Source organism: Helobdella robusta (assembly GCF_000326865.2).
Source record: "Helobdella robusta unplaced genomic scaffold HELROscaffold_13, whole genome shotgun sequence".
In the NCBI taxonomy this organism is placed as follows: domain Eukaryota; kingdom Metazoa; phylum Annelida; class Clitellata; order Rhynchobdellida; family Glossiphoniidae; genus Helobdella; species Helobdella robusta.
Genome location: NW_008703718.1, coordinates 2,375,360 through 2,386,839, shown reverse-complemented (window position 1 = coordinate 2,386,839; position 11,480 = coordinate 2,375,360). Strand labels below are relative to the sequence as shown.

The following is an 11,480-nucleotide window of genomic DNA, read 5'->3' as shown; positions in this document are numbered from 1 at the left end:
TTTATGTTGATTATATCAAAAAACTCACTCTTTTTAGTGATAATACCATCAAGGTCGTTATTTAAATCGTCATCATTCCCATATTGACGTCGTCATCATCATCACCAGTGTCATCATCATCATCTTAATCAGCGTTCATTACAATTATTATTATTAACTAATACATACATAATATATACAAATATATTGTGCTAGTCATAGAAAAATGAGCGTTTGTATGTAGCGGAAGAATTATTTTAGGAGTGATGTTGTTGTTCCATTTAAAATTTGTTTACGGTTTGTTATTAATGACGTCGCAATTAATTATATTGACGATCATTTCGCCTCATGACTTCCACTCTGTATGCATAAACAAATTGTTTTTAGACTGAAAAAATTTGTTGTTGAGTGTTTTGGTGTTGTTGTTGTGGTTGTTGTTTAATTGAAGTTTTTGTTGTTGCTTTGTTGTTTAATTGAAGTTGTTGTTGATGGTGTTTAGTTGACGTTGTTGTTGTTGTGGGTTTTTATATCTGTCGTTTCTGTTTTTGAGTTTTCTGTAGTTTTGTTGTCAGTTGTTTATTTATGTTTTATTATTTAAGTTTGTATCTGTTCTCGCAAATAAAAGTTTTTCATACATTGTGGAACAGGAATGGTTCGCTTTATTTTTGTTAGCAATTTTCTCCGCAGTCTGTTAGGCTGTTGTTTATTTTCATCCAGTTGTGGTATAACTCTGAACTACTCTGAGCTGTGGTTGTGCTATCACTCTGAACATTCATACGTAACATGCTAAAATCCACTTGAATCAACTCGTAAAACACTTGTACTTGTACATGATGGGTGGAAGGAAATATCTTCTTGCATTTGAAACCAGTTGGTCAAAACACCGAACCGAGTTCTTAACCATCTCACCATATGTGATGTTAGCACCGTTCGTATGCTCACATGTAAATATAAGTTAGCGATGTGCTTGCTATTATTTGTTTATTGAAAGGACATCTAGCGGGTGGTCACGTATGCATCCATATTAGGAGATCAAGTCAGCTTTAGAAGCTCATCTATCAGCTTCTTTTCTATCTTCTTTATTTCTTTGTTTCAGCATTTCAGTTGTTTTTTGTTTACTTTTGTTTCTTTTTAATTTTTTTTTACTGAAACTTGTTTCGAAATTAAAAAACTAAAAATAAAATGTCAGAAATGTTTTAACTCAATAATTGATTTTGAAACGCAAGAAAAATTTCCAAAGACAGCCGAGAATAATAGATGACAGCTAAACAAAATGTTGCCACCTTGTGCATCGCGACAAAAAAACATGAAAAACTTATTTTCAGGAATCTTATAAATTATTCTTGAAGGCAAACAACAGAAGAAAAAAAACGGAAAAAAATTAGAACGTCGACTAAGCAATCTGAATGTGATGTTGTTCCAGCGTGCGGTATATAAGATACCTGCCCCAACCTAAAAAAAAGTTTCGTTTTAAAAAAACCACAAATTTATATAATGTTGGGTATTTTTCTGTATAATTATTTCTACCAATACGTCTGGTACTTGGGCCGAAGTTTGTTTGAAGTGCGTGTTTATGTTCTGACCTGACCGAGTGTTTGCATGCTTCATCTGTTGTTAGGTTTGTATGTGGGTGTGTGTATGTGAATGTTTGTGTGTTTGTGTTTTTTGGTTTGAACTTTTTTTTTGAAAAATTGCAGTTCAAAAAGCAGTCGTGCTGACTATTCTGCTATCTGGAGGTGTTTGTTGACATGTTGGCGCGCGAATACGCAGTGGCGTTGCCTGCATTGCTAAGAAAGTGCACGTAAGTAGATGTCATGTAAGAAATATTTGCGTGTAACTCATACGACGTGTGTTTAATTAAGGACATTAGCACTAATGATTCCGTCCTTCCCTCTACTTCTGTCGCTGCTTCTCTACAGCTGCCTTCCTTCCATCCTTTTGAGTCCGGCTGGTCTGACTGACACATCTTCTATTAAAAACTACTTTGCATTTCTCCCACCAACTGTCCGATGTTATTAGCTTTCGCATGTTTAACTGTTAACAGTTCATTTTCAACTAATTTTTCATTTCAACATTACAAAAAACCTCTACTCAAGAAACTTTTTTCTTATTTGTTTACATTTCAATAATAAAGTTAGAATTTGAAGAGTTATTTTGTAATGGAAGTATGAACTAGCGTTGAATTATGAAGTGTTATCTCACAACAATAATTTTAGAGCCTATTTTTGAACACTTTGTAATGTCTTACAAATTTGTCATCTCTAGTTTGCTGAATTTGAATGATGACATATCCAGAAGTTTTTGACTTGCAATTATCAATCAAAATTACCTAATAAAATACATTTTTACAGAAAAGTTTTAAAGTCCATGTTTTATAAAATCAAAATTGCAATTATAAAATGTTCATAAAAATAAATTTTATGAACCTAGTAAAATATTTAAAAATATGCGTGTGTGTGTTCGTGTTATGTTGAGTGGTTGAATCACCAACCAATACAATATCGTTTGTCACATACACATTTATCTGTATGAGTACGAATGAATTTACGTTATTAAATATCATTTTTTGTGTTAATTGTTCTAAAGAAAACGTTTTTGTAAAAGAATAATTATTTAAAAATGCGTTAAGCATATAAGTTGACAACAAAAAATCAATCGCGTCAAAACCCAAAAAACAAGATACATAAAAAGCCACAAGGTTAATCGATTGGATAGAAATAATGCTATAAATAACATTTTGCAACCACGACAATGATAATAAAACCGCTTCAAAATTAAGCAAAACCAGCTCCATTGTTCTATAAACATCAACCACACTACGATCAAACGATATCGCCAACTGCAACAGAAGCCGTAACAACTACTACAGCAGCCACAATAACGCCAACAACGGGACAAAAAGTTAACCAAAGCAGTCATCATCCAAACATTTCAAGGTTACGAAAAACAAAAACACCAAATATGACGCAACAAAACCCAGCAACAAAAACCAACAACTACCAGAAGAGAACAACAAGCGCATCATGGCATAAATCTCATTAATAGATTTCTTGGCAAGGTTTAGTTAGGATCGTACGTGCCGCCCTGGTGCCGCAATAAATACCTTCACATGTAAATGTTACATTTTAAGCTTATAGACGCACAAACAATCACGCACAATCACGTACACACACGTGTATACACACACACACCCATGCATACGGCATACACACACGCGCGCACACACATATATATAAATACAACATATTATACATTATTTAATTAATTAATTGTTTATTTATTTATTAAAATATATTAATTTATTTAGTTATTTGAATTCATGTAACACCATCAATTCCATCGTTTTGGATATAAGAGTTTACGCGTACATTAATAAAAAGGTTTCCGATCAAAAGCTACTCATGCACGCTTCTTCTACTTAGTTCATTTGTTCGCATAGCAAATTTATTGTTATTTATTATATAATAATATTGAATTCAAATGTTAAAAATGAATTAAATAATTTTAATTTTTGAAAATTCGCTTACTTACATAAAAAAACCTTTGTTTGAAAAAAGTATTAACGTTAAATGTAATAACTTTTGTGTCCAACCAGACACACAAGCCTGCCATTCTATTACACGATAATTGTCGCATATACGCTGAGTTAGAAAACTTGCACCACCCTCCACCATATTATTAATGAGATATGCATACGTGAATTTGTACTAATGCGATAAACAAACAAATGTATGCATAAACATAAACATCTTTAAACATTTAAACATAACATATCGTTTGTTAAATTGATGCAAACTGCAACTTATGCTTCGTACTATGTATTCTATTTTAATACCCAACACTTTCTTATAAATTCTACAATGAAAGCCACGTAGTAATAAACACTTAACTCAGACATACTTATACAATTTTCTGTACATTTTTGTGTTAAACAAACATTTTCACCTGAACATACGTGCCAGCAACATTTAAACCAGAACATGCTTACTGACACTAAGACGATGAAATACCTGCCAGCAAGTCAACCTACTCCCACACACGCAGACACCCACACACACACACACACACACACACACACACAACACACAGACACACACCCACACACACACAGAGGCAGACAGACACGCACAGACAGACAGAGATGACTGACCGTGTTGAAGCAGGCGTTTGGATGTACGTAATGGTCGGGCCCCGTGCTACCTTCACCTTTGAAACAGCGTTGTATGGAGGAGGAAAAAAATTGATTCATCTGAGCCATTGAGATGATGGCAATGGCAGTGTTGCGAGGTCGGTATGCGTGTCTAATATTTTTAAAACTCGTCTTGTTTGAATGGCTCGTGCCAGGGTTATCGTCATTGTTGTAATCAGTGTAAGTAGTGAAATGGCCGGTTAGGTCATTGGACCGGTGGTTTATAGGCGCATCACCAGCCTTTCCAATGTGCGCATCTTCATCATTTTCGTCGTCGTCCTCGCTTTCACCTTCGTCAACTACATCTTCATAATTATTTTCCTCATCGTTGTCGTCATCATCATTGTTTTTGCGCTTTGAATTACGTTTGTCAAGATGGTTTGCACTTATGGAAGTAGCGGTTGTTTCTTCTTGTGGATGATGAAGCGGCAGTTGATGCGCCTGAGTGAAAACTCCGATGAACAATGCTTCATGCTTTACAAGAAGATCATTCACCCGGTGTTTGTAGTTCTTTGAAATAAATTCATCATCTCCCTCGTAACTACCCGGTTCATTAACGTCATTAACTGGCATTATATTTTCATGATTTTTATCGGCTTGAACTCTTTTCATGTTATTTTTAGAGTTTGTAATAATGTTGATGCCGCGCAGATTGTTGGGAAGTGGGAGATAATTACTAGTTGAATTACTTTTCTTCGAATCGCGTTTCATGTTATAGCTGGAGGAGGAATAATCTTTCTGGTGTCGATGTTTCTTCAGGTGCTGGTTCTGTCTTCTGTATCGTTGTTCATTTTGTCGCTTAAAAAAATTTTTTTGACGCACTTCTTGTTGCTCTTGTTGCAGTTGTGAGGGTTGCAGAACAAAAACTTGAAGCAACTGATTGTAAGAGACTTTAACAACATGTTTTCTCTTTGAATTGCACGTACGATCGCTTAATGGAACTTTCATAAAAACAAAATCGTCATCAGGATCGTTAGAATCACCGCCAGCTCCATCATGGTCGACGTCATTGTAATCATAATAGTTGTCGTCGTCGATGTTGTCGTCACTGTTGTTGACGTCATCATCGACGTCATCGCTCCTATCGTCCGTCTTCCTCTCTTTTTCAATTTCTTGAAAGGCGAAACAATTTAAATCAATTTCGCTGTAGGAGTGCAACAAAGACACACTCCCCTGACACACACGAGCCATCGTCGTCGTCGTCGTCATCATTTCATCGAAAGATGTTGACATCGTCGATGATTGGTGGTGTTGATGATGATTATGGTGATGGGAGCGATGAGTATCAGGAGAATGATAATTATGACGATGGTGAGGTAGTTGATGGTTGTGCAGTAAGTAATCATGGTCGTCATCAGGGCCGTGGAGGATGTCATGATACGAAGATGATGATGAGGATGATGATGCCACTGACGAAGATAAGGATGATGATGAAGACGCTGGCGATGAACTTGATGATGATGGCGATGATGATAGCGATGTTGTGGATGGCTGGTTAGATAAGAAATAACTGAATCCTTTGAAGCTGAATCCATGTATGAACTGAATGCGAAATCTGATATGAATGGTTGTTTCATTCTGGATGATGCTGATGTTTAATGGGCATTTAACAAAACACAATTTTTAAAAAAATGAAACAACATGATAAACATATTTTTTATTATTTTTTATTGAAACTATTAAAAATTTAATGGCTCACAAATTCTAATAATTCTATAAAACAAACTTTTCATAAAACGAACATCACCAAAATTTTCAACTTCATCATTGTCTCTCTCATAATCTCAACTACAAACAACCTACCTATCCCGTCTGTGAACCTCCACATCCATTCTCGAAGGAGTTAGAATGCTACTGGAGACAAGCTCTAGTGTTGTGCTGTTACGTGTGCATATAGAAGGAATGATGTCTCGATATGCCGGTAAACCGATACTGCTCCGAGTCGAAGCAACGTATAAAACGGTTTGCGGTTTTGAATGATTTTCACCATCTCGCTGCAGTTGTTTGTGCTGTGGTTGGTATTTTGTTGAATGTTTTTGCTGGTTGTGAAGTTGTTGCTCTTGTTCTTTCAGCTGAAAATTAAAAAAAAATAATGATTAAAAGTGGAGATAAAAATAGAAAAACATTAATTTGATTTCTTTTAAACTTACGACATGTTTCACTGCAAAATAATGCTTGCTGTAGGCAGCTTCCAACAATTTACTTGAAATAACGACGGGAGCAGGAAGCATAAAGAACATTTAACATCGCATTAAGACCACGTGCACACTCTTAAAAGAATCAACTCCTATCATTTCAACATATTGGAAAGGCCTTATTTTTTGTATTTGAAAAATATGAAAAAATCAATAAAATCATTTCTTAGTGTTAGAATTCATCATTGGTAATGAAAACAACGGACAAAATTAAAATGTATCATCTGAGCTTAACAAATATATTTTGACGAACAATAAAAGCAACCATCTTCAATCAAAAACAATGTCCAAAATTGCAAAACAACAATTTACCAAATTTGATATTTTTTTTATAAATTTTGACAAAACAAAATAAAAGAAACAATAAAAAAATCAAGTACACATCTTCAAACATTTGTTTAATAAACAAACAAACCACGCAAAAACCACCCACCAGCTCCATAAACGTGGTGTTTTCTAAAAAAAATATTTATTCTAACAGAACAAACATCAATAATGAATCGGCATCAACTATGACATCAACATGCCTAAGATGGTCTTACAAAAAAGTCTGGTGACTGGTGCTCTACTTAATTGCACCTGACAACTGCGTTAGCTGCTAGTCTTCGTGTAACTGTGTAGCTGCTGTCGTTGTGGTTGATGTTTTATTTTTTAAAGTTTTTGCTCATGACGGAGTTGTTGCGTTTTTTGTTGTTAATGTTGTGTTGATGTGATTGTATACGTTAACGTCATTGATCTAATGTTTGTTGTAGATATGTTAATGTTGTAATTACTTGTTAGGCGCTTGATGCTATTTCATTCACAGTGACCGGGTTTAAACGCAAGATTGATCCCACCTATGATTTGTGTGTGTGTGTTTAGTGTGTGTGTGTGTGTGTGTAGTGTGTGCGTGTGTGTGTGTGTGATGCGTAGTGTGATGCGTGTGTGTTGACGACATTCCTAAATAATGTACAATAAAAGAAAGAATAACCTTTAACTTTTAATATGGTTATTTTTTTCAACTGTAAGCTTTGCGAATTTTTATTTCGTTTAATAAAACTTTTGCAAAATGTTTTGAAGCGTCATCTTTCAATCTAACTGCAGATGTTAATTATTTTGTTGCTGTCTTTTGTTTTTATAAAATACTCAACTTATGTTCCAATCAGTTTACCCTTATCTTCACGGTAATTTCTCCTCTTTTCCTAATGTCAATTTTTATTTTATCCAACTGTTAAAAGAATTAATTGATGACGCTTTTGTGAATGCTGTTGTTGCATTGTTGTTAACATAAATTTTAAAGTTACACTTTTTGTCGAAGGTTTTTCTGTTAGCGGGTTGGGATTCTTTTTTATGCCTTCCTGATCGCTCATTAGGGAAATGTAATTTGCAGGGCACATGCATTTGCTGCTTCAATAATGCGTGAAAATTTTTAACGCCATTTTTTGTTTACATGCAGAGGTTGTTTATACTTTTTGGTTGTTTGTTGATTTTGTTGATTGAATAAATTAATTAAGAAACAACAAACCATGTTGTGAACTGTTTTGTTGATTTTACCAACATACAAAAATGTTGTTATTCATTATGACTACATGAACTCAGCTTATACACAACCTAGAACTGACTATTGAATGGCTCTTATTATTTTAAAGTATGAAATACTTGAGTAGTATTTCGACAACAAATTTTATGAAATCTGCAAAACTGTAATATTAATAACTCTTATCTTGAAAAATAAGCATTTGTAAAAATTGAAAATGTTTTAACTTTAGGTAACTTTCTGTAAAATCGTACTTAATTGAAAAAATTAAGCAAAATTTGAAGAACAAGCAAAATCTTAATGTTTTCAGGTTGTTGTTAACTGTGTGGGCCAGGTGCACTCAACTGCATATTGGGCTTGTGATACAAACCTACACGTTCTTTTGTTCTACACAATAAATTGCTGATGTTGCGATTCTTATAAAAAAATTGGAATAAACGTTGCAATTTATTAAAAAATTATTGAATTATAGTCCATCCAGTTCTTAAAAGGACCTACGTATTTGTTGCTACCACAAATGAACAAATTTAACGATTTTTCAATCTTATTTTTAGCAATTGCTCGAATGAAATTTTGATGTGATCAGCCGTATTATTATCGTCGTCACGCAGAATTTGCACTCGAAGTTTCTACTGTTTGGACTGAACCGGATAAATCTTCCTAATAATTACGCTGATTCCTAATGCAGTTCATTCATATTTTTCAATTCATTCATAAGAACAAATAGATGCCCAATCTTAAGTGCGTCTCTACCAAAATATATTAGAAATTAAGAAAAACATTGTAAATGTAGATAAAAACTCATTCACAATTCAGGATGTTTTTAGAGATATGCATGTATGTACATGAACAAAAAATTTAACATTGCCTGAATAATTGGACACAAAATTTTCTATGTAAATTTAAATTTAAAAATGGCAAACTAAATCATAAAATTTATTTGTAGATTTTTTGATTTCGGTATTTTGTCTTCTATTTATTTGTTGTACATTGCTTAAACGGTTATATGAATAAAGCTGACTTGATAGAAAGACTGACAGGTCATTATTTTTATACAAACAAATCAAAGAACAAACAAACAAACAAATAGGCAGGCACATGAAAATCACCGAGATATCAAGTATCACGTAGGTTGAACCACATGTTTCGTGTTTTTTTTCAACTACCAACGTAATAAGCCTGCATAATACCAATAGATCACGAAATAAAACCTGCTTTTACGTGTACGCGTGCAACCGTTTTATTTACTTGCGTGTACGTGAGTGTACGCACATGCGCAACATGTGCGTGTTGCATGTGCTGGCGTGTCGGAATAATTGCGTGTTCTCGCAGTATAAATATGCAAACAAATAAAAGTTGCACAGGCAGGTACGATGTTTCTTAATTATTTCTTGCCTTCTCTTTCCATGTTTCCCCAGATCAGCGTCAAATTAATGCTGAATAACAATGAAGGCTTTCATGGCAGTCTTTTAATTAGAAAAATTATCCGCAAACTAATCAACGAAAAATGAAAAATAATTAGCAAAAATTGGGAAATATTCAGAAAGTAATTTGATTTGTCCGCTGTATGTATTTTTTTAATTAACACCTTCATGCTGATTGGCATGATGTCGAAATGTGATTAATTTTTGATGATTATAATTGAAGTTATGCAGTCCAGTTTTGTTTTTTTGTGTTGCTTCCCATCGTCAACATTTCGACCGTTCATACTTTCAACGTTTCAAATACGAAATAAAATCATTTTTGAAACATGAAAAATTACATTCAGTAGTTAAATAGTTGAGCAAATAAATACAAAATATTTTCGTGCATGAAAATGCATGCCCGTACATACATACACATATGCATGCATTCATGTATATGTACGTATTAAAAATGTACATATGCAAATTGCACCGACCTTTGTTGTAGTTCGTGAGTACGGAGCTTCGAAAAGAATAGCGGGAGCATCGGGATCGTTAGGGACCACTTGGACAGGGAGCCTGTGACCCACGTACCACGAGGTGGTGCTGTTCTCCAGGCTGTACAGCGTGCAGTGGCCCTGAGAAGATGTGGAGAGGTTGGGTTTGTAGGAGATGTAGTGGGGTGGGGGTGAGGATGATGCTGGTGAAATTGTTATTATTTTCATTTGTGGAAAATAAGATGGTATTATATTATATCAAAATGATGTTCATGGATAGGAAGACATCATTAATTATGAAATAAATTACGTTGATCAAAATTACTAAAAAGTTGCAAACGCGTTTTATGTCTAGCATTCCTTCTGCCGCATTCATTCAGCTCAAGTCATTAAAAACTAATTAAATTCAGTAACTCAGTGGTTAGTAATTAAATATGTATAAAATATTGACTGCGATAATGATGAATCTTTTATTTTGGTGACTACAAACTTGAAACAAGTTGGAACATGACAGGAGCGATCCATCTTTGTCCAAGAAGAGCAGAGCCTTGTTGAAGTTGTTTGTGAGGACTTTCTCAAAGTCCCTGCACTCAGTTGAGTGGACGCATTGGCAAACCTCCTCGGGGGGTGGGCAGTTTGGACTGTCCTGTTTTGGTCCCGTGGTTAACGTGTTCACCAGCTTCAAAGTTGGCTGAGGACCTTGAAATTCATTTGAAATTAAAAATAAAATTAAAAATAATTTTTTCAGCACTTCTTCAATAAAATAAATTTAATCGGTTATTAATGTTAGCTTAAATTTTTATTCGTTAACGAATGTATGAATATTTTGAGTAAAAACGAGTTACCTTTTACAAATTTGTTTGAGCCATCGCTGTAACTGGACAGTATGTTGAGTTCGTACAACCTGTTCACCCCTCCAATAAATAATTTGGTACCGTCCTTACTAACAGTAAATCGTTGAAGAGGGTTGAAAAGTGCATCAGATGGACTGAAGGTAGAAATAAGTTTGGTAGGCTGGTTGGGTGGAAACTCAACAAGTTTCGGTCTTGCAAGGACGTACATTGAGTTTGAAAGGTTGGATATGTTGTTGCTGCTGTTGTTGCTGCTGCTGCTGAGATAAGTGAAGTTGTCATCAACAGTGAAGTTCTTACTGCTACTGTTTTTGATTTGCCTGCCATTGTTTACTAGGTTAGTGATAATTGTTGCATTACTAGCAATGTTTTTTGCATGACTTTTGTTGCTGGTTTTAATAGTAAATGCGTTATTGTTATCAATGTTTCTATTATTTTTCTTATTTAAGTTTTTATTGTTATAATTATTATTGTTGTTATTATTGTTGTTTCCACTAATAGCAAAGTTATAAGATCGGCGATTCAATGAACGACTGGAGTTTGAGTTGTCCGAATTAACGAATCCTTCCAAACTGTTTGATACCTTTTCACCTCCATACCACACGTCAAATGGGGAATATAATTTTGACAAAGATGATGATAAGTTTGGTGTTGGTGATGATAAGAATTGTGATGATAGTGGTGACGATGATGATGACGATAGTGGAGATGGTGATGAAGAGGAAGCCAAATTCAGAGGCGATGCTGATGACGATGGCAATTTTGATGAAGAATTGTGAGATGGAGTGGAGGCGAGAGTGATGTGTAGTTGATGCAAGCAAAAAATTAGAAATTTATTGATCAGGATCAT

General features: G+C 34.4%; 2 protein-coding genes across 2 annotated transcripts; both read right to left on the bottom strand.

Moving 5' to 3' along the window:
- Positions 1-647: 647 nt before the first annotated feature.
- On the bottom strand, positions 648-5,359 carry HELRODRAFT_168389 (hypothetical protein; the record flags this gene model as incomplete). Its single annotated transcript, XM_009014251.1, has 3 exons — positions 648-743; positions 1,522-1,587; positions 4,130-5,359. The coding sequence occupies 3 exons, from the start codon at positions 5,357-5,359 to the stop codon at positions 648-650; spliced, it is 1,392 nt and encodes a 463-aa protein (XP_009012499.1).
- A 608-nt stretch (positions 5,360-5,967) lies between these two features.
- Positions 5,968-11,480, bottom strand: HELRODRAFT_168388 (hypothetical protein; the record flags this gene model as incomplete). The annotated part of the gene is made up of 4 exons (XM_009014250.1): positions 5,968-6,240; positions 9,780-9,920; positions 10,270-10,478; positions 10,625-11,480. 4 exons carry the CDS (start codon positions 11,478-11,480, stop codon positions 5,968-5,970), a joined length of 1,479 nt encoding a protein of 492 aa, XP_009012498.1.